Below are 24,182 nucleotides of genomic sequence, written 5' to 3' on the forward strand. Positions count from 1 at the left end.
ATCATCGTTATCCAAGCATGCGAGTGTGTGTTTTCTGACATTACTATTGAGGGAAAATCAGGACCACATTCGTCTGGCCCTCACATTTCACTGTCTGTGTCACCCCTCTCACGGTGTCCACAATACAGTTGTGACGCACAACTTTGAACTGAGCTCACACACCCCCCTCTCTCTTCTCTCCTCGGCTCTCTCTCTCTCTACTCAATAAAGGCGGGAACGCGTAACCCCGCCCATTTCCTCTGTACAATGGAACGTCCCCTCACACGAGAGAGAAGGGCAGGTAGGCTCCGGCGCGGTGACGTCACCCTCGCGGCTGCTCTCGCGCCCTGCCCACCCCCTTTCCCTCCTCAGCCTGTGGAGGAGCCGTTAGAAAATGGCCGCCGCGCCGAGCGGAGAGGAGAGACTGTGAGTGCTGGCTTCCCGGCCGGTCTGTGTCTTCACCCCCCCCCTCCATCCCGTTCCTCCTCCTCTCGTCCTCCACCCTCCCTTTCCTTACCTTCCCCTTCCATCACCTCTCCCGCCTTCCTGCCTGCCATTATCTCCCTGTGTGTGAGGGGAGGGGGGCGGGTCTGACAGGGTGTCTGTGTGTGTGTGTGTGTTTTTTTTATAATGAATCCCTGAGGTGAGGGGGGCGGGGCTGTGTGAGGAGAAATTGTCCCTGTCCCCGGGTGCTGATGTCCTGTGTGGGGGGTCAGAGTGCAGTGTCGCCCCCCCCTCCAGGGATGGGATGACATTTGCTCAGTGCGTCATTGAAACCCCTATGATTGGGGAGGCCCCGGACTGTCCATAGTGTGAGGAGAAGCCAGGGGCCTGTGCTGGGGGAGCACTGCATGACACACCCCTCTATATACATCCTATGTGTACTCCATCACTATTCCTGACCCTGTCCTTATCAGCTGCAATGACTCCATGTGTCCTCCCATCATTTCTCTGTCACATATAGGCATTAGAGCCCCAAATTGTGGCATTTGGGACGCCCGGTGACGCGTCCAGTACGTTTAAAATGGACGCCGCACGCGTGTTAAGGGTTGTATGCGCGAAGACACGTATGTTCTGAACGCAGAAATTCTATGTTATCGCCATACGTCCCCTGAACGCATGCGGTACGGCGACGAGCCGCCGCGTGTTTCACATCCAGCTTGACCAAATCAATGACAAACTGAAATACGCCCCGGCTGTAGACATTAAAGGCCCCCTGTGTGTGTATGTGTGCGTCAAATTTTTTTATTTTTTTGGGTGCCCAGTGACGCTTCCAGCACGTTAAAATGGACATTGCGCTAAAATTCTCAATAGCTGGACGATGTGTTGAGCGGTACGCATGTTTAGGGTTGTATGTGCAAAGACACGTATGTTCAGAGTGCATAAATTCTATGTTATCGCCATACGTCCCTCAACGCATACGGTACGGCGACGACCCGCCGCATGTTTCACATCCAGTCTGACCAAATTAATGACAAACTGAAATACGCCACCCGGCTGGACGCTGTGGCAAGCCGTACGCTTATGGTACATCGAGGAAATGTGTTTTTCACATCCAGCCTGACCAAATTAATGACAATTTGAAATACGCCACCCGGCTGGACGCTGTGGCAAGCCGTACGCGTGTTAAGGGTTGTATGCGCGGAGACACGTATGTTCCGAACGCAGAAATTCTATGTTATCGCCATACGTCCCTCAACGCATATGGTACGGAGAGGAAACATTGCGTGTTTTCGCATCCAGCTTGGCCAAATTAATGACAAACTGAAATACGCCCGGCTGTAGGCATTAGAGGCTCCCCCCGTGTGTGCGCGTCAAATTCTGGCATTTTGGGGCGCCCGGTGACACGTCCAGCACGTTTAAAATGGACGCCACACTAAAATCCTCAACAGCTGGACGCTGTGGCAAGCCGTACGCGTGTTAAGGGTTGTATGCGCGGAGACACGTATGTTCCGAACGCAGAAATTCTATGTTATCGCCATACGTCCCTCAACGCATAAGGTACGGAGAGGAAACGTTGTGTGTTTTCGCATCCAGCTTGGCCAAATTAATGACAAACTGAAATACGCCCCGGCAGTAGGCATTAGAGGGCCCCCCTGTGTGTGCGCGTCAAATTCTGGCGTTTTGGGGCGCCCGGTGGCACGTCTAAAATGGACGCCACGCTAAAATCCTCAATAGCTGGACGATGTGACGAGCGCTACGCGTGTTTAGGGTTGTATGTGCAAAGTCAAATTCTATGTTATCCCCTTACGTCCCTCAACGCATGCAGTACAGTGACGAGCCGCCGCATGTTTCACATCCAGTCTGACCAAATTAATGACAAACTGAAATACGCCACCCGGCTGGACGCTGTGGCGAGCCGTACGCGTGTTTAGGGTTGTATGCGCAAAGACACGTATGCTCCAAACGCAGAAATTCTATGTTATCGCCATACGTCCCTCAATTTGAGGAAACGTTGCGTGTTTCACATCCAGCCTGACTAAATTAATAAAAAACTGAAATACGCCCTGGCTGTAGGCATTAGAGGGCCCCCACCGTGTGTGCGCGTCAAATTCTGGCATTTTGGGGCGCCCGGTGGCACGTCTAAAATGGACGCCACGCTAAAATTCTCAACAGCTGGACGCTGTGGCAAGCCGTACGTGTGTTAAGGGTTGTATGCGCGAAGACACGTATGTTCCGAACGCAGAAATTCTATGTTATCGCCATACGTCCCTCAACGCATAAGGTACAGAGAGGAAACATTGCGTGTTTTCGCATCCAGCTTGGCCAAATTAATGACGAACTGAAATACGCCCGGCTGTAGGCATTAGAGGCCTCCCCCCCCCGTGTGTGCGCGTCAAATTCTGGCATTTTGGGGCGCCCCGGTGGCACGTCCAGCACGCTTAAAATGAACACCACACTAAAATCCTCAACAGCTGGACGATGTGACGAGCGCTACGCGTATTTAGGGTTGCATGTGCAAAGTCAAATTCTATGTTATCCCCTTACGTCCCTCAACGCATGCAGTACAGCGACGAGCCGCCGCGTGTTTCACATCCAGTCTGACCAAATTAATGGCAAACTGAAATACGCCACCCGGCTGGACGCTGTGGCAAGCCGTACGCGTGTTAAGGGTTGTATGCGCGAAGACACGTATATTCCGAATGCAGAAATTCTATGTTATCGCCATACGTCCCTCAACGCATATGGAACGGCGAGGAAACGTTGCGTGTTTCACATCCAGCCTGACCAAATTAATAAAAAACTGAAATACGCCCCGGCTGTAGGCATTAGAGGGCCCCCCCGTGTGTGCGCGTCAAATTCTGGCGTTTTGGGGCGCCCGGTGGCACGTCCAGCACGTTTAAAATGGACACCACGCTAAAATCCTCAACAGCTGGACGCTGTGGCAAGCCGTACGCGTGTTAAGGGTTGTATGCGCGAAGACACGTATGTTCCGAACGCAGAAATTCTATGTTATCGCCATACGTCCTTCAACGCATACGGTACGGCGACGACCCGCCGCATGTTTCACATCCAGTCTGACCAAATTAATGACAAACTGAAATACGCCCCGGCTGGACGCTGTGGCAAGCCGTACGTGTGTTTTTAAAGTTGTATGCGCAATGACACATATGTTCCGAACGCAGAAATTCTGTTATCGCCATACGTCCCCTGAACGCATACAGTGCAGCGACGAGCCGCCGCATGTTTCACATCCAGTCTGACCAAATGAATGACAAACTGAAATACGCCACCCGGCTGGACACTGTGGCAAGCCGTACGCGTGTTTAGGGTTGTATGCACAAAGACACGTATGTTCCAAATGCAGAAATTCTATGTTATCGCCATACGTCCCTCAACGCATAAGGTACAGAGAGGAAACATTGCGTGTTTTCGCATCCAGCTTGGCCAAATTAATGACGAACTGAAATACGCCCGGCTGTAGGCATTAGAGGCCCCCCCCCCCCGTGTGTGCGCGTCAAATTCTGGCGTTTTGGGGCGCCCCGGTGGCACGTCCAGCACGTTTAAAATGGACGCCACGCTAAAATCCTCAACAGCTGGACGATGTGACGAGCGCTACGCGTGTTTAGGGTTGCATGTGCAAAATCAAATTCTATGTTATCCCCTTACGTCCCCCAACGCATGCAGTACAGCGACGAGCCGCCGCGTGTTTCACATCCAGTCTGACCAAATAAATGACAAACTGAAATACGCCACCCGGCTGGACGCTGTGGCAAGCCGTACGCGTGTTTAGGGTTGTATGCGCAAAGACACATATGTTTCAAACGCAGAAATTCTATGTTATCGCCATACGTCCCTCAACGCATATGGTACGGAGAGGAAACATTGCGTGTTTTCGCATCCAGCTTGGCCAAATTAATGACAAACTGAAATACGCCCCGGCTGTAGGCATTAGAGGCTCCCCCCGTGTGTGCGCGTCAAATTCTGGCGTTTTGGGGCGCCCGGTGACACGTCCAGCACGTTTAAAATGGACGCCACACTAAAATCCTCAACAGCTGGACGCTGTGGCAAGCCGTACGCGTGTTAATGGTTCTATGCGTGAAGACACGTATGTTCCGAACGCAGAAATTCTATGTTATCGCCATACGTCCCCTGAACGCATGCGATACGGCGACGAGCCGCCGCGTGTTTCACATCCAGCTTGACTAAATCAATGACAAACTGAAATACGCCCCGGCTGTAGGCATTAGAGCCCCCCGTGTGTGTGTGTGTGTGTGTGTGCGTCAAATTCTTTTTTTTTTTTTTTGGGGCGCCGGGTTAAGTGTGCACGTTAAAATGGACGTCACGCTAAAATTCTCAATAGGTGGACGATATGTTGAGCGGTACGCATGTTTAGGGTTGTATGCGCAAAAACACGTATGTTCAGAGTGCAGGAATTCTATGTTATCGCCATACATCCCTCAATGCATACGGTACGGCAACTAGCCGTTGCGTGTTTCACATACAGCCTGACAAAATCTATAACCGACTAAAATACGCCACATGCGCAAAGCTGCATTTGCCCTGAATGCAGGAATTCTACCTCCTGTCCCATACGCCCCTGAACTCATTCAAGTCTGAAATACGCCACAAATGCGCAACACCACGCTGTGCCTGGAATGCAGGAATTTTACGTCCTGGCCATACGCCCCTGAACGCATGCAGTCCAATGAGCTGCCGCGTGTTTCACATACAGCCTGTCTCTAAATCCTATGACGGACTAAAATACGCCCCGGCTGAACGCTGTGACGAGGGATACGCATGTTTAGGGTTGTATGCGTAAAGACACGTATGTTCCGAACGCAGAAATTCTATGTTATCGTCATACGTCCCTCAACGCATACGGTACATCGATGAGGCGCCGCGTGTTTGAAATCCAGCCTGAGAAAATTATGACGGACGAAATTCTACGTCCTGACCATACGCCCCTCAACACATGCAGTACAGCGATGAGCCGCTGCCGCGTGTTTTACATACAGCTTGTCTAAATCTATGATGGACTGAAATACGCCCCGGCTGGATGCTGTGACGAGCGGTACGCATGTTTAGGGTTGTATGCATAAAGACACGTATGTTCCGAACGCAGAAATTCTGTTATGGTCATACGTTACTCAACGCATACGGTACAGTGACGAGCCGTTGCATGTTTCACATGCAGCCTGTTTAATCCATGAAGGTCTAAAATACGCCACAAATGCGCATGCCGCGCTGTGCCTGTAATTTTACGTCCTGGCCATACGCCCCTGAACGCATGCAGTCCGGCGATGAGCCACTGCGTGTTTTACGTCCAGCCTGTCAAAAATCTATGGCAGACAGAAATACGCCACGGCCGTGGCGAGCAGTACATATGTTTAGGGTTGTATGCGCAAAGACACGTATGGTCTGAACGCAAGAATTCTACATTATGGACATGCGTCCCCTGAACGCGAACAGTACAGCGACGAGCCGCCGTGTGTTTTTCATCCAACCTATCTAAATCTAAGGCAGACTGAAATACGCCTCTGAACGCATACGGAACAGTGACGAGCTGCCACGTGTTTTACATGCAGCCTGTCTAAATTTATGGCAGACTTAAATACGCCCCGGCATTTTTAAGGTTGTATGCGCAAAGTTACGTATGTTACGAACTCAGTAATTCTATGTTATGGACATACGTCCCTGAACGCATGCGGTACAGCGACGAGCCGCTGCGTGTTTTACATCCTGCCTGACCAAATCGATGACAAACTGAAGTACGCCCTGGCTGGACGCTGTGGTGAGCCGTACGTATATTTAGGGTTGTATGCGCAAAGACATGTATGTTTCGTACATAGGAATTCTATGTTATGGACGTACGCACACGGAACAGCGACGAGCTGCCGCTTGTTTTACATACTGCCTGTCTAAATTTATGGCAGACTTAAATACGTCCCGGCAAAACTGTACGCATGTTTAGTGGTGTTTTTTTTTTTTTTTTAAAAGTGTATTTTGTGCGTGTACTCGAGAGAGGAGCCGGACTGCAGGAGTTGGGAGTAGGCAGGCCTCCCCCAGAGGCAATCTGCCACCTTTCTCCATGCCCCGGGTGGCAATGGCGGGTGTGTGAGGGGGTCCTCCCACACAGCCCGCCCTACCTGCTCCGCTTTGAAGCCCAACAGGGCAGAGGGACTCCCTATAAGGGAGTGAGAGTATCTAGCCCGCTCAACCAGCCCCGTTAGTCCTTCGCCTCTCTTTTTAGAGACTGCGTGGTCAAAGTGCGTGCATGTTAACCCAATTTCGAGTGCGTGTAAGTGTGGTGGTTTTTGTGGGAGGGGGGTGGGCGTACTAAGCGCAGGCTTACCTCGCATAGCACACCCACCGGGAGCCGGGCTGAGACCACCAAACTCAATTCACATGTAGCCGAGACCGGGATCCGAACCCCTAGCTGCAGAAGTGAATGGCTTGTCAGCGCAGTGCCAATCGCGTTGAGCCACCGCAGCTCCGACCGCATGTTTAGTGTTGGCGCAAAGTCACGTATGTTCCGAACGCAGGATTTCTACCTTATGGACATACACCCCTGAACACATACGAAACAGCAACGAGCCGCCGCGTGGTGGAGGTCACGGGCCACATCAGAGGGCTCCGCGGGCCACTGGTTGGGCACCCCTGATCTATGGCATACTGACACGTGGCAGCTGGTCGCACATTTACAGTTGTATTCAGAAAGGTGTGTATGCTCCGGACGCAGGAATTCTACATTCTGGGCATACGTTCCTTAACGCTTAGGCTGCATTCACACCTGAGCGTAGCGTTTTGCGGCGTTTTTACCTCGATTTGCGGCGACAAAACGCAGCGTTTTTTACAGCGATTTGCCACGAAAAAAAAGCTGCGTTTTTTACTGCTATTTTGTACAGGTTTAGGGTCAATTCGAGCGACAGAACCTCGAGCGACAGGGTCCAGAACTTGTTTGGGCTTCAGGCGTTCGGCGTCAGGCGTTTTGTAGTGGAGATATAAACTATCTCCATAGAGAATAATGTATTTTTTCCCCTCTAGCGTTTTGGGGCGTCGCGCTTCAGGCGACAAAACGCTCAGGTGTGAATGCAGCCTAAAGGTACAATGTCCAGCTTGTCAATCTATGGGGAGCTGAAATGCATGAGGATGGTGGCTGTACCGTATGGTGAGCGGTACGCACGTTTAGGGCCGTATGAGCCAATCGCAGAAATTCTCCTGTCCTGAATGTATGCAGCGTAGCGTCCAGCCTGCCAAAATCTATGGTGAGCTAAAATATGTGGCAGCTGGATGTTGCAGGGAGCGGGACGCACGTTTAGGTTCTTATGTGCAAAAGCAAGCACAGGAATTCTCTGTCCTGGAACACATACAGTACAGCTGTGGCAAGCAGCACGCATGTTTACAGTTGTATGCGCAAAGATACGTATGCTCCAAAGGCAAATTCTATGTTCTAGCCATACGCCCCTAAAACGCATACGGCAGAGCATCAAGTAGCCACATAATTCACATCAAGCCTGTCGGAACCTTTGCCTGACTGTTATGCGCCTTGTCTGGACGATGTGGAGAGAGCGATGCACACATTTAGGGCCACGTGCGCAAAGGCACCTAACCCCCGAACGCAGGAATCGTACGTTGTTCTGGGCCATACATCTCTGAACACATAGAGCGGGGATATGCAATTAGCGGACCTCCAGCTGTTGTAGAACTACAATTCCCATGAGGCATAGCAAGACTGACAGCCACAAGTATGACACCAGAGTCAGAAGCATGATGGGACTTGTAGTTTTGCAACAGCTGGAGGTCCGCTAATTGCATATCCCTGGCATAGAGTACCTCTTTGAGCCGCCACGCATTTCTTGTTCAGCCTGTCAAAATCGACGGTGAGCTGAAATACGTACTTACCTTTTAGGCTCGTATGCAGGCGACACGCAAGCCTCAAATGCAGCAATTCTACGTTCAAATGATGGCGAGCTGAAATGTGCAGCAGCTTGACACTGTGACAAGCGGTACGCACGTTTAGGACTATATTATTATTATTATACAGGTTTTATATAGCGCCAACAGTTTGCGCACCACTTAACAAAATAAAGGCAGACATTACAGTTGCGTTACAATTTGGTACAAGGGGAATCAGAGGGCCCAGCTTATTAGAGCTTACAATCTAAAAAGCTATATGCATGAAGCCACATATGCCCCGAACACATTCTATGTGTCCGGGGCACAAATTCTGTTATAAAAAAAAAAAAACATACAGTACTAGTGGTGCACCAAAAATTCAGTATGCACTTGGCTAAAACCAAAACCGAAATTGATGGTTTTAAAAATATATACATTTTTTAAATAAGTGTATTATATTCAACTTTTTAATTAATATCCTGAATTTAAATGAATATGAATTTGTCAGCCATTATCCGCACCTTTTTTTTGAAGAGTTGTTAAAAATCCTGCTTGCTGCATTTTTGGTGCATATATAAAAAACTGCACCAAAAACGCACCTCCCCATTGAAATGCATTGAAAACGCAGCTAGAATGCATCAAGAATGCACCGTGTTGTAGAGCTGCACAATTAATCGTTAAAAAAAGCATGATCTCGATTTAAACACCCCCCCCCCCCTCACAATCTCTATTGCAGTTTCCAGATTATGTTTTAATGTAGCAAGTGTAGAAAAAAAGAAAAAAATTGGGCAGTCTGCCAAGTTTTTAACATTGTTGTGCTAGTAGATAACTAGAAACATTGTAACTCTTCCTCCTTATATCAAAGGGATAGACTTCTGTGTGTGTGTGAGAGACCCCTTTCACACTGAGGCGTTTTTCATGCACTTTTGGGCTAAAAATTTAATCCTCCACCGCTCCTGCACATTGAAATGAATGGGCAGCATGGCCAAAGCAGTGCTTTGTGGGTGGTTTTAACCCTTTTTGGGCTGCTAGCGGGGGTTAAAAGCACCCCGCTAGCAGCCGAATACCTCTGCAAAAACTATGGTAAAGCACCGCTAAAAATAGCGCCACTTTTACAGCTGACGCCACCCGCGCCCCAGTGTGAAAGCAGAGTAAAATGCAGGAAGTTTTACCTCAAAGTCTAAGGGGAAGAATTTGCGCCATAAGTTAGGCGGCGTAGTGTATTTCTCTCGGCGTAAGGGCGCGGAGTTCAAATGCGGCGAGTAGGGGGCGTGTTTCATTTAAATGAAGCGCGTCCCCGCGCCGAACGAACTGCGCATGCCCCGTCCGTCAAAACTCCCAGGGTGCATTGCTCCAAATGACGTCGCAAGGACATCATTGTTTTCGTTGTGAATGTAAATGGCGTCCAGCCCCATTCACGGACGACTTGCACAAACGACGTAAAATTTTTAAAATTATACGCGGGAACGACGGCCATACTTAACATTGAGTACGCCATCAGATAGCAGCTTTAACTATACGCCGGAAAAAGCCGCTCGTACGTTCGTGGATCGTCGGAAAAAACTAATTTGCATACTCGACGTGGGTTGCGACGTGAATGCCACCCAGCGGCGGCCGGAAAATTGCATCTTAGATCCGACGGCGTACGCCTGTCGGATCGAACACAGATGCCGTTGTATCTTGTTTGGTGGATACCAAAACAAAGATACGATGCGCAAAATTTGAAATTACGTGGCGTATCAACAGATACGCCGGCGTAATTTCTTTGAGGATCTGCCCCTAAACCTTTTTCTGACCCTTATTTCTTACAAAGTTAAAGTGGAGTTTCCATCCCAAAGTTTTTTTTTTTTTTTCATTATTGTGCTCATTAGACCTAAAAAAGAAAAAAATAATTTTTTTTTACTCATCTGGAAATGCCTGTTGCTATGCAGTCCCACAAAATCTGCCTTTGGAATCACCTAGGATTCTGACATCTCCCTCTAATGCTCCTGGGAAATGTGTGTCATCATTTCCCAGGATGCAGTGCGCTGTCCAATTATCACTCCCCATCCAAGACTTCCAGGAAGTAAGTGCTTGTGGGCTTCACAATGCCCACAAGCAAAATGACAACGGTGTGGACATAGTTAAAACTATCTTTTTTGAATATCTATGCGGAGCAGCGGCAGATTGTAAAATAGTAAGTGACCGGATTTATATTATAAAAACGCAGGATGAAAGGACATTTAAAAAATGCTAATTGTGGTTGGAACCCCGCTTTAAAATCAGTATTTTTTTTTTCTAGAAAATTACTTGGAACCCCAAACATTTTTATATATATATATATATATATATATATATATATATATTAGCAGAGACCCTAAGGAATAAAATGGCGATTGTTGCAATATTTTATGTCGCACTCTATTTGCACAGCGGTCTTTCAAATGCAATTTTTTGGGAAAAAATACACTTCAATGAATTTAAAAAGAAAAAAAAAAAAACACAGTAAAGTTAGCCCAATTTTGTGAAAGATGATCTTACCCCACGAGAATCGGGATCTATCTTTTAAGCAAAAAAATTGTGATTCTCATTTTTAGCCAGAATCGTGCAGCTCTACCATGTTGTGTGTTTGATGCATTTTTAGAAGCATCCAGCTTGTCAAAATCTATGGCAGGCTGAAATCTGCAATGGCCTCTGCTCTGTGGCATTTAGGGCTGTATGCAGAAAAACACAAAAATTCGATGTTCAGGGCGTATGTCCCTAAACACATACAGAACAGCGTCCCGCACCCTCATATTTCGTTTGTCGTTTTGACAAATGTTCTCTGAAGAGAATGCTGATCGAAGCAATTGTGAATGAGCCCTTAGGTAGCACCACCTGATATACTGCAACATGGCAGCCGCTCTGCGCCAGATCACATACCGAGTTCATGATCTGATACTTCCGGTTCTGGGGTGCCGTCGGCGACCCGTTGCTACTGTGATTAAACACAGAGGGAGCTGATCTGCGGGTGCTGCAGCCTCGATCTCCGCCAACACCCGCCGATCATTAGGCAGAAAGGCAGTCTGCCTATGTAAACAAGGCAGATCACTGTTCTGTCAGTAGGGAAGGCATGGATCCTGTGTCTCTGCTAAGCAGGAACATGGATCAATGCCTTTCCCTAGTAAAAGCACCTCCCGCACAGTCGGAAAACACTGATTAGGCCCCTTTCACACTGCTGCGTCTTGAAAGTCATGCGGTTTCGCGGTCGCAATTTTAGGGAATGCCTTTGTAAATGAGGTCTATGAACCTCAACTTGCATCAAAGTTGGACCAAGGTACTGCAGGGACTACTCCTGAAATCAGTGCGACTTGAAGTCACACAGATATGAATGGTACTCATTGAAAATCATGGAGTACGACTTGTCATGCGACGTTGCAGTCCCAAGTCGCAGGACATGTCGCACAAGTGTAAAAGGCACACAGTTAAACCTTTGCTTGCCCCTGATGTTTAACCTTTTCCCAGCCTGTGTTAGTACAGTGACAGTGCATATTTTTAGCACTGGTCCCCAAAAAGCGGCAGTGTCTTGACTGTTCGCCGCAATATCGAAGTCCGGCTGTAAGATGCTATCAGCGCCATTACTAGTTAAAATACCGGTAATAAAATATAAAATCGATCTTATAGTTTGTAGAAGCTATAATTTTGCGCAAACCAATAAATGTACGCTTATTGTGTTTTTCTTTACCAAAAACATGTAGCAGAATACATATTGGCTTAAATTGATGAAGAAAATGTATTTTATTTTTTTTGTTTTTTATTAGTTTTTTTAATTGGATGTGTTTTTTTATAATGGAAAGTAAAAAATGTTTTTTATTTTTTCCAAAATGTCGGTCTTTTTTTTGTTTATGGCGCAAACAATAAAAACCTGTAGTGGTGATCAAACACCACCAAAAAAAAAAAGAGCTCAATTTGTGGGGGGAGAAAGACGTACATTTTGTTTGGGTACAGCGTTGTACAACTGTCAGTTGAAGTATTGCAGTGCCATATTGCATAAAAATGGTCTGGTCATGAAGGGGGGTAAATCTTCTATAAGGGAAGTGGTTAAAGTCGCTCATTAAGGTCTTTGGGGCAGCAAGCTGGAGTGGAACGTTTGACTTGTGCAAGCTGTTCTCCAGATGGTTGTTAAAAAAACAAACAAAAAACCTGGGGTCAGATCCACAAAGCGAGTACGCCGGCGTGTCTACTGATACGCCGGTGTACTTTCAAATTTCCTGCGTCGTATCTTTGTTTTGAATCCTCAAACCAAGATACAACGGCATCTGGGTTAGATCCGACAGGCGTACGTCTTCGTACGCCTTCGGATCTAAGATGCAATTCTTCGGCGTCCGCTGGGTGGCGTTCCCGTCGTAATCCGCGTAGAGTATGCAAATTAGCTATTTCCGACGATCCACGAACGTACGAGCGGCCGTCACATTCTTTTACGTCGTCTCTAGTCGGCTTTTTCCGGCGTATAGTTAAAGCTGCTGTTTCGTGGCGTATAGTTAAGCCTGCTATGTTAAGTATGGCCATCGTTCCCGCGTTTAATTTTAATTTATTTTTTTCGTTTGCGCAAGTCGTCCGTGAATCGGGAAGGACGTAATTCAAAACAATGACGTCCTTGCGACGTCATTTAGCGCAATGCACAGCGGGAAATTTAGGGACGGCGCATGCGCGGGGACGCGCGTCATTTAAATGAAACGCGCCCCCCCCTACTCGCCGATTTGAATTAGGCGCCGTTACGCCGCAAGAGATGCACTACGCCGCCGTAACTTACGGCGCAAATTTGTTGTGGATTCAAAGCTAAAAAAAAGTAAGTTACAGCGGCGTGGCGTATCTCGCATACGCTGCGCCCATGCAATTCTTTGAATCTGCCCCCTGGTGTTTAGGAGGTGTCTTCCAAATGCCTGCTGATCTTTTCACGACGGCTTCCAATAAGCAATCCACTGTGGATTGCTTTTTTAGGAAGGCAGTCATTCACATTATTAGCTGACAATAGGTGTAAAAATTTGCTGTGATAAATGAGCAGAATCCATGGATTTCACCATCCATGTTAAAACGTTTGGATGGGAAATCTCCCGCTGTCGCCTATTGTAATCTGACAACTGGCACCTGTAGCTGTCGGAATACCTGAACAGTGCCTGCAGTTGCTGATTTGGCCAGTTGTTTAATGTTCAGATACCTGTGTGAGCACATTAAGAAATGGTTCTAATTAAAGTGCACCTTGCAAGACAATTCAAGGTCTGTTTTATCTTGCAGCCCTCCCCACCCCAGCGCTATATAAAAAATTCCGGGACTGCAACATTATGGTAGACATATCGGACACTTTTGACAAATTTTTGGGCCAGTGACATTTATACAGCGATCAGTGCTATAAAAATGCACTAATTTACTGTATAAATGTCACTGGCAGGGAAGGGGAACGGAAATTGCACAAACGCATATGTGGGCAAATACATTAAAAAAAGATGTGCAAACAGGAGTTTCCTGTGCAAGAGGCCTAAAGTGTAAACTAGTGGTTTAATTTAGGGGTGGTAGGCTAAGAATTAAGCACATTTTACAATAAAATTTGATGTCTCGTTTAGGGCTCGTACATTTATATGGTCATACACTTTGTTACATTAAAGCGGTGGTTCACCCTAATAAAATTTTTTTTTTTTTATAGCATTAAATTAGGCATAGTAGCGCGAGCTACAGTATGCCTGTATTGATTTTTTTTAGCCCCGTACTCACTGTGCAATCCTATATAGAAGATTCCGACTCCCCGCGGGGAATGGGCGTTCCTATCAAGAGGGAGGATGATTGACGGCTATGGCACGTCACGCTTCTCCGGAAATAGCCGAAATAGGACTTGGCGCTTCACGGCGCCTGCGCATAGTCTGTGCGCAGGCGCCGTATAGCGCCGTGAAGAGCCGAGACCTGTTCCGGCTATCTTCGGGGAGCGTGACGTGCCATAGCCGGCCGTCAATCATCCTCCCTCTTGATTGACGGCTCGCGCTACTATGCCTAATTTAATGCTCAAATGTTGTTAGTGTGGGTGAACCACCGCTTTAAGAAAAAATGGGGTCTTACCCATTCCCACCTTTTCCAAAAGTAAAAGAAGTTTGGGAATGAACACACGTGTGTTAACATGTTGTTTTACAGTAACCCAATCGTTTCGGCTGCCTAATGCACCAAAAAAAAAGGTCCTGCATTTTTGGCAGCGCAATGCACGATAGTACGCTTGGGTGTCATTCAGAATGAATGGCACCACATCACAACATTGTGCGTAACACACATTATCATGGTAGTGCAAACAAAACTCCTGCTGTGGTTATTGAATTGTGCTGAAGGGTAAATTGATAGCTAAACAGTAGCTGCATCTGTTCAACTGACAGTTTCCCGCCTGGCCCATTTGAATTTTCAATCAAAGGATGTTGGGTGGAGTAGTGCTGGATAGGGCCACCCACTGGTTGAATTTTATTCCGTTCATCATGAACCCAGCTAAAATTCGCTCAGTGTATGGCCAGCTTTAAAGTGAACTTTTGACAGTAGGGCTGCTTTAAATTCCCTACTGCTATGTGGTTGTAAGAAAATGCTATGTATGGGTGTGTTACTCAATCAACTAAAACGTTAAATACACCATTTTTCACTTGAACTATAATTTTTGCATATGTTGCTTTTCACACATCCTTGTTTAGCAAATTAAACCAAGTTCAAAGTACAGTACTTTGTTTATGACATCAGGAATCGGGTGTGCAGCTACAAGTGCTGAAAACAAAGTTCCCCTTCAGCCTGGGTTCACACTTGTGTCATGTCAAACATTGCATGCGATTCGCACCACATTGCTGTGCAGATTACATGCATGTCTGTGCAATGCAAGTTCAGCCATACAGTTGTATGGCTAAACTCGGATTGGATTTGCAGGAAAAAGGTGCAGAAAGCTTTTTATTTACCGTATTTATCGCGGTATAACGCGCTCCCGCGTATACAGCGCACCCCTAAAGTTGCCCTGAATCCTGTGGAAAAAAGTTTTTTTTTTTTTTGTACTTACAGTTTTGGTGTCTTGCACGGCGTCCATCGGCGGCCTCGTCGGTACCGGCGTCTTTCTGCGGCTTCGGGTGTCCTCTTCGGCGGATCCGGCGTCCGTCTTCGTCGGGTAAGGTGTACTCTTCGGCGGGTCCGACGTCCTTCTGCAGGGTCCTCGTGGCGTCCTCCCCGCTCGTTTCCCGCGCCGAGTTTGAATACTGCGCCGACATATACAGAGCGCAGTACACTCGTGTATTGTCGGCAATGCTCGGCTACCCGCGCTGACGTCCTGTACGTCCAGGACGTGAGCGCGGAAGGAGCCGAGACTGCCCGACTATACCAGAGTGTACTGCGCTCGGTATATGTCGGCGCAGTATTCAAAACTCGGCGCGGGAAAGCGGGTATCGGCGTATACCGCGCACCCACGATTTTGCTCTGATTTTCAGGGCAAAAAAGTGCGCGGTATACGACGATAAATACGGTATTTATTTTTCTCCCCCTGCACTGGAATCAGATTGCATGGGTGTTTACACCCATGCGATCCGATTCCTGACAGAATTCGCAGTTCGCACTGCTATCTGCGAACCGTTCTGGGGGTGTTATTAACTTTGTTTTGACACCGACATCGGTTTACAGAGGGCGGTGTGACCTGCCTGCAAGGGAAATGCGATGCCGGAACCGGCATTGAAATGGCGCTGGTTCCTGCATTGCAATCGTGTGAACCCAGGCTAAATGATGCCGCTGGACAGGTTCACAATGGTGGTACTACTGTAACAAAATAGTTAAGAGAATGGGACTTTAATGATACAGATCGTCCGAAATATATTTAAATGTATTCTCTTTTCATCTCAAAACCTAGTGATCAGCTTATATAAGACAAGCAGTAGGTTTTGAAACAGGAGGAGGATGATGTGTTTACAGATAAGTATATTTTAAAGTGTAAGTCCACCCTTAAACTAAAATTCCTTCATCTACAGATATCCATGATCTAAGACTAACTCATCTACTTAGTAGGTGAGGTTGAAAAAAGACACAAGTCCATCAAGTCCAACCTGTGTGTGTGATTATATGTCAGTATTACATTGTATAGCCATGTATGCTGTGGTCATTCAGGTGCTTATCTAATAGTTTTTTTAAACTCCCCGCTAAGACCACCACCTGTGGAAGGGAATTCCACATCCTTGGCGCTCTTACAGTAAAGAACCCTCTAAGTAGTTTAAGGTTAAACCTCTTTTCTTCTCATTTTAATGAGTGGCCATGTGTCTTGTTAAACTCCCTTCCATGAAAAAGTTTTATTCCTATTGTGTGGTCACCAGTATGGTATTTTTTTTTATTGATCACATACAATTTTTTCAATGCGCTACAAAAAAAAAAAAAAAAAGGCTAATATATTGGTGAGGAAACCGTGATCAATGCAACATGATCGTACAATCCAACATATCATTTGTTCAATCAACTACATCTAAAGACATTTATACAATGGTACATTGAAGCAATTGTGTACATAGTTTCCTGGTCTCTGTGCCGATCAAGTGTGTCCTCCACATGTCCCTCTTTCCCCTTCTGCTCCCGACCCTATCGGGGCCATTGAGCAGAACACGGTGCCATCCTCCCCTAAACAGCGGGAGCGGCATAAATTAGTTACAAACATTTAACTGGTGTGTAAAATATAAAAATTATTCAACCTCTGCAGGATCCTGTAATCACACATTAGCCCCCCCGCCCCCCCGGGAAACTGTATGAGAGCAGTGGTAGTTCCTCTCCTTCTCCCTAACTCAATAGGTTCCTACCCAATATAACCAACTAGGACGGTGTATTTGCTGGTGTGGTTCTGCCCCCCAGAACTCTATCGTGGACCAGTCGCAGTGGTGCCAAGCCGGGAATGTCCAGCCAGGGATCCCATATATTCTCACATTTCCTCGGACTACTTCAGTGTTTGTACGTGAGTTGCTCCCTAATAAGAGAATCATTTGGGATGCAATCCATTCTGTGTGTGTGGGGGGCTATTGTAGACAGCCATTTTCTGGCGAAAAAAGCTTCCTAGCTAAGAATAAAACCCTAAGGATGGCAATAAATGTGTGTGGCGTGTATAGTTCTTCATCTAGCCAGCCTAATAGACAGAGTTTAGGATCAGTCTTAAGGTTAAGTTCCATATGCTATTGATAGTGGCGATCACAGCAGCCCAGTATCGTTGCAATTTCGGGCATTTCCATAGCATATGTACAAGTGTACCGTTGACAACGGGGACACAGTGGGTCATCTCTTCTGTGCCATTTATGTAGCTTCTCAGGTGTGCGGTATGTACGGGTAATAATGAAAAGTTGGGTAAGCTTCTGAGATAAGGGAAAGTGACACTTTAAGAACATTGTCTTAATATTGTGTTCCACTCCTCGTCAAAAATATGTCCTATGTTGTCTCCCCAGCCAGCTCTACAGTTCAAAGTCATCGCCTTAGAGACATGACAAAGTGAGCTATACATACAAAGATGAAATTTGTCCTTTCCTGGATGACGACATAGTCAACTGTGTAAGCACCACAGGTCTAGTGAGCTCCCATGTGGAAGTCGTGGCCTGTGCCGCAATAGCGTGTCGAAGTTGTAAATATTGGAAAAACGATGTGTTAGGCAGATCAAATTCCGCGCGCAGGGACTGGAAGTCCCGGAGTATGCCTCAACAAAATAGTTGTGGGATATAATTTACTCCGTGCCTTGACCAATTGGAAACGTTTTGTAATTTGTTGAGTTCTGAATAGTTACGGTTGTTCCAAATACAAGACCAGTTTGTGTACTCTGTGTATTGCAGGTGCTGTTTAGTTTTGTTCCATATCTTATCTATAAGTATGAGCGTGGGGTATTGAATCCCGGTACTTCCAGACCCTTTATTAGCTTGGTTGCCCCCCTTCTAACCCTGTGAAGAAGAAATCAGTATACATACCTTTTCGGAATCCGATCCGGTCTCCAGCAGCAAAAGCTCATCAGAGGACACGGCCAACAACGGCTGTGAAATGAATGGGGAGTGACGTTACACATAGACTTACCATGGGGCTTCTGTTGTTGGCTGTGTCCTTTGCACCCACCTTCACAGCGAAGCCGCAGCTGACAGCTCAGCATGAGATCGGGTCAGATTGGCTTCAAAAAGGTATGTGAACTGATTTCTTCTTCACAGGACTAGATAGATCGTGGATATCTGTAGTAAGGATGAGCTCCAGCGTGTTCGCATAGAACACGTGCAGAGCCCGTCAGGAAGTCTGCACGGCGCTGTGCTAATCACAGCCAGGGAGACATTTCCCGATGCTCGGCTGCAGAGATCTGGAAATGTCTTCCTGGTTGTGATTAGCGCAGCGCCGTGCAGATTTCCTGGCGGACTCTGCACGTGTACTATGCGAACACGCCGGAGCTCATCCTTAATCTGTAGATGCAGGTATTTTAGTGTTGGGGTGGACTTCTATTTTAATGTACAGTACCATGTTAGGCACATGTTAACACACTGCAGCTCAAATGTAAGATTCACACCTTAACCACTTTCAACCCAAGGTCGTCATATGCTGTTCTTGCCTTTTAGTGGGAATATCTGAATGATGGGTGCAGCTACAGGTATCATTCAGATATTCTCGTTTTCAGCCGGTGATTCTGTTCACCATAAGAATGATCATAGTAGCTGTTCCGCTGCTTGATCGTTCTTACAGGGGATGGCATTGGATATCCCACTCCTGCCGCCATCTGGTATTTCTCTGGGCTCTCCCGTGCCATTGGGGACCTGGAGAAAGAATCTGTCGCCCCCGGATGACGGCCATAGAGATTTCAGTCATCTCTATGACCGTTGGAGGCCCAGGCACGATGTTATGATGTCATGTCTGGGCCGCGTATGTAAACAAAACTCTAAACTGGTAATCTGTACAAAAAATTCAAGCGTTGCCTTTGAAGATTAAGTACTGAAGTTTGGTGCCATTCCATGAGTGTGCGCAATATTAAAGCGTGAGATGTTGGGTATCTATTTACTCGGCGTAACATCATCTTTCTTATTATACAAAAAAAATTGGGCTAACTTTACTGTTTTGTTGGTTTTTTTTATTTGTGAAAGTTTTCTTTTTTCTTAACAAAAACACGTCTAAAAAATTGTTTGCGCAAATACTGCGCAAGATAAAAAGTTGCAACGGCTGCCATTTTATTCCCTATGGTGTCTGCTAAAAAATATATATAAAGTTTGTGGGTTCTGAGTCATTTTCCAGCAAAAAAAATATGATTTTTACATGTAGGAGAGGAGGCCCGGCATGGAAGTGGTTAATGTACCTAGCCTCTGATCACTACTTCATAAAAAGGTCTAAAGCTGGCCGTAGATGGTAAATGGAAAAGGAATGTTCTAGGAAAATTAATTCATTTGTCTTTCTAATCATTAGTGGGTCAAATCAACGTTTGTTTTCAACCGCAGTAACGAGAAAATTCGAAGGGGCACTATGGAAAAAATGTATTTCAAGTGAACAAATATATGTGTGTTTATGGGTATTTTTGTTCAGTAGAGTCCGTTCATTCCAAAATCGAATTTTAAAAAGTAATGAAAACTTTCCAATGACATTTGAATGTTTGTGAATTTTCGTATGAATTTTCCTAAGAATTTTTGTTCACAATTCCGGCCATCTATAGCCAGTTTTAGCACTTAAAGTGGTTGTAAAGGTTCTTGTTTTTTCACCTTAATGCATCCTATGCATTGCGGTGAAAAAAACATATGACGATTACCGGCCCCCCCAGCCCCCATTTTTCTTAACTGAGCCCTGGAAAGTCCCACGTTGCGAACACACTCTTCCTTTGCCCGGGCTTCTTGGCTCTTCATTAGATAGATTGATAGCAGTGCAGCCATTGGCTCAAACTGATGTCAATCAAATCCAATGATGCAGGGCTGAGTCCTGCACTCAGTGGCTATGGACGCAGAATGCAGAACTTGGGAGCGTGCCCGCAAGGTAACCCCCTTGTTAGAGAGCTTCACAAAGGAGGTTATCTGAGACGGGAAGGAGCTGAGAGAGCCGAGGGGAGACCCCAGAAAACGCAGTTCAGGGCCACTGAACTGCACAGTGGAGGTAAGTATGACATGTTTTTTTTTTTTTTAAATAACAATGCAAACCTTTACAATCACTTTAAAGGGGTTGTAAATGTAAACCCTCGAAAGAGCTTCCCAGAGGGGGGTTATCTAATGCGGTGAAGAGCCGCGAGAGCTGCCGAGGACCCCAGAAGATGAGGATCGGGGCCACTCTGTGCAAAACGAACTGCACAGTGGAGGTAAGTATGACATGTTTGTTATTTAAAAATAAAAGCTTTAATATCACTTTAACAACCCTCCTCCACTGAATACCCTAGGGCCAATTCACAGTTTTGCATATTATAAATATGACAGCCGTGCAGCTCCAACGCACATGAGTTGTACCGCCAGGCACAGTAAGGCACTACCAGTGGTGCCCTGTATCAGAAATAATGCTGCATGTGTGTTTTTCTGTCTCTTCTAGTATGTTATCAGCTCATTTAAAAACAAATAGGCTACCTTAAGGCAACAGTGTGACTAGGCTTAAAAACATACCCCCTGGAATATAACCTTAACATGCTTCCTAATTACCTTGACCATAACTATTAAAGTGCTAGTTTACCTTTTCAGAAAACATAAACTAACCCCAATACTTTACCATCCCAGCGCCTGGTCCCCGCTGTCTATGGGTGCTGAGCTGTCAGTGCCCACCACTGGTGCAGCAGTTCAAGGATTTTAAATCTTTGCTATGCTCCCTTTTTTCTGTACAACACTTCTGGGGTGGATTAGAGCAATGCTCTGTGCTGACTCTGACCTGTCAGAATCAATCTGATCTGTCCTGGAAGTGCTGCACAGCAGTAATAATTTTGTTGCCGAAAATATTTTTATAAGCGACATATTTCCTTTTACAAAGGTTTTTATTGACAGCATAAGTATACAAAGCCGACTGACATAATTTGAGGTACAGTTCCAAAATACAACGGAATGAAAGAGAATTACTCATCAGCGGCATATATCCACTGACAGAAACGGAACAAAAATGTGAGGGAGGGACTTTTTTATATATATCTTTTAAAGTTCTACTTCTATAAAAACAAAGCAATATTCTTGTAACGAAACTTGGGTTTTGTTTATAGAGACGTTATATAACGGCTATATCTGTGTTTGTTCAAACCTTAATACAGTAAAATCTTGGATTGCGAGTAACGCAGTTAGCGAGCGTTTCGCAATACAAGCTTTTTATTTTTTTTGTAAAATCCTGACTCGGTTTGCGAGGGTTGTCTCGCAAAATGAGCAGGATTCAAGCCACATCGGTGTGCAGTACCGCATTTGGCCACAGGTGCGGGGGAGCCGATTGGAGCCGTTCAGAAATACTCGGGGGGAAAAAATACTCTCCATCCGAGCCTTTCCAAGGTTTTCCGAATTCAGCTGAGCTGTCCTCAAGGCTCTCCGGCACCCCCCACCTCTGGCCACATGCAGTATTGCATGCCATTGAAGTCAATGCAGAACAAATTATTTTAGTTTCCATTGACTTCTATGGGGAAACGGGGAAACTCGCTTTGCTATGCAAGTGCTTTGGATTACGAGCATTCTCCTGGATTATTCTCGTAGACCAAGGTTCCACTGTACCGTAAATATTAACCTGTTAGATTTTTTTACTCCAGGAGTATACAAGTTTGCAAATTCTAGAGAAATGCTTAAATAATGCATTACAATTTTAACCACTTCTGGACCGGCGCACATCGATATACATCTGCTTTTTGAAGAGGGATATCTTTGTTATGGCAGCAGCTAGCTGTCATAACCCAGGTATCCTCTTCTTCAGCAGGCGGTCTGGTTTCCGATAATAGTGGTCTCTGCGCCAGATTCACAGTGAGATCACTTTTATTGGCGGCGGGAGAGGGCCCCTCTCCCGCAGCTCTCTCCCGTGCCCTTCGCCACTTACCGGAGCTGTCTGCAGCGGAGGTCGGGTCCTTCTGTTGGCTGGGTATGGAGACGAATGAGGGGAAGATGGGCCCCCACCCGTATTTATACCATAGCAGGGCGGATATGGCATCAAAACGTCACTTCCGCCCATAGCTCTTAAAGGGGCAAACTAAAAAAAAATTCTAATTACAATTTTTTTTCTTTTTATTATTGCATTTTTGTGTAAATATGAGGTCTTTTTGACGCCAGATCTCATATTTTAGAGGACCTGTCATGCTTTTTTTTTTCTAGTACAAGGGATGTTTACATTCATCGTAATGGGAATAAGTGAATTTTTTTTTGTAAAAGAACAGCGTAAAAAAATAAAAGGTAAAATAAATATAAATTTTTAAACGCAGGGGCGTTTAAATCCCTGGGTTGCCACACTGGCTGTGTTTGTACTGACAGCTCAGCACCCATGGAGGCAAGCACAGCAGGGACGGGGGGTGGGGAGGGTTTACAGTGTTGGGCCTTTATGCATATACAGCTCTTTTGAACTCCTTTCTCCTCCTAGAAAGAAAAAATGCTATTTTTTCAGATGTTAGACTTTTTTTCTTCTCCTTCTAAACACCCCTCTGTTAGCATATGTGTCACTGCAGACACAGGCATTTACAGGTGTTTGTGGGCAGAAATCTGAATGCATCAAAATCGCATTCAGGAAAGATGCGTTTGGGCAGAAAAACTCTAAATACGTGTAAAAGACGCCTTAACACAAGACTAGTTTAGCTTTTAAGTGTTCATTAATTTTAATGGCCAGATTAAAAAGACTATTCTGGCCAATGAAATTATTAAATGACCAAATGCTTGACACACCTGAACACGTCTAAACGCACTGTATGGTGTTCAACTTTTTCATTCTTTCTGAAAAGGTAATCTAACCCTTTTAAAATAATGAACAGGAACCCAAACAAAGTAAATAAATGATATTTCATAACAATTGCTGTATTCTTATGAAGTTAGGTGACTGATTATTTTCTGTTAATCTAAAAAAAAGTAAAAAAATATTGACAAGTGCAGTTTATATAATATGCTTGCAGGGGAGATTTGTTTTGTCTGAAGATTAAAACAAAAAATAAGTGCCGGTTCACACACAGGCGGCCTTTGGGGGTGACTCGGCCAGGGCGATCTCAAGGCGACTTGAGAGGCAACTTGAAAAATGACTTCTGTATTGAAGTCAATGCAAGTTGCCCCGAGTAGCCCCCGAAGTTCTTACAGGAACCTTTTTCTAAGTCGGAGCGATTTGCGTCACTCCTATTAGAACGGTTCCATTGACTACTGCGGACCGCGACTTGTCAGGTGGCTGAGTCGCCTGACAGGTCGCCCCTATGTGAACCGGCTCTAAGGAATTTTATAATCTCAATATTGACAAACATTCTTTTTAAATCGGAGATGGCAGCTGCTTGTGGTAGTTTTTCAAATAAAGGGATGGGCCGTGGTATTGTTATGGTTTTCATTCTGCACAGCTGCATTTCTTGTTCAAAATTGTAAAGCAATGTTTTCATCTGATATTGAGGTTAAATGGGGTTTCCTGTGTGAAATGTATGTGCATCATTTACATTTTGCAGCGATATACAGTAACTAGATCAAAGCATATGTTGTCCAAAACAAAGTGCATCAACATGATAGGTTAATTGTAGCCAGATAATATAAAGGTTCTAATGAAAAAGGAAGATATAAAAATGACTTTATCTTTTCAGTGTCCTTAAAGTGATTGTAAACAACCCATTCAGTTTAAAATAAAATAAGTCAAAACATAAATATATATATAATATTTTACAGAATATAATAATATTTTACAGAAGCTTTATACTTTTTTTTTTTTTTTTTTTGGGCCCCTTTTGCACATTTTATTGATCTATTTTAAGCATAAGCGTGTTTTTTTTTTTT

The 24,182-nt window shown here is 45.6% G+C and overlaps 1 protein-coding gene across 3 annotated transcripts in view; it reads left to right on the forward strand.

Annotated features, from left to right (window-relative positions):
• The first annotated feature begins 261 nt into the window (after positions 1 to 261).
• Positions 262 to 24,182, forward strand: part of MECP2 (methyl-CpG binding protein 2) — a 52,290-nt gene continuing 28,369 nt past the window's right edge. Inside the window, exon 1 of one of the 3 annotated variants that reach the window (XM_040322943.1) lies at positions 262 to 280. Coding sequence is in view for 1 of the 3 variants with exons in the window: in XM_040322941.1 (XP_040178875.1) it covers positions 374 to 405 (32 nt within the window). In the remaining 2 variants the exon portion in view is untranslated. Of the gene's footprint in view, positions 281 to 300; positions 428 to 24,182 lie in introns of those variants that run through there. The other 2 variants (XM_040322941.1, XM_040322942.1) reach the window with 2 other exon arrangements.

This window comes from Rana temporaria, chromosome 9 (assembly GCF_905171775.1).
Source record: "Rana temporaria chromosome 9, aRanTem1.1, whole genome shotgun sequence".
Classification (NCBI taxonomy): Eukaryota; Metazoa; Chordata; class Amphibia; order Anura; family Ranidae; genus Rana; species Rana temporaria.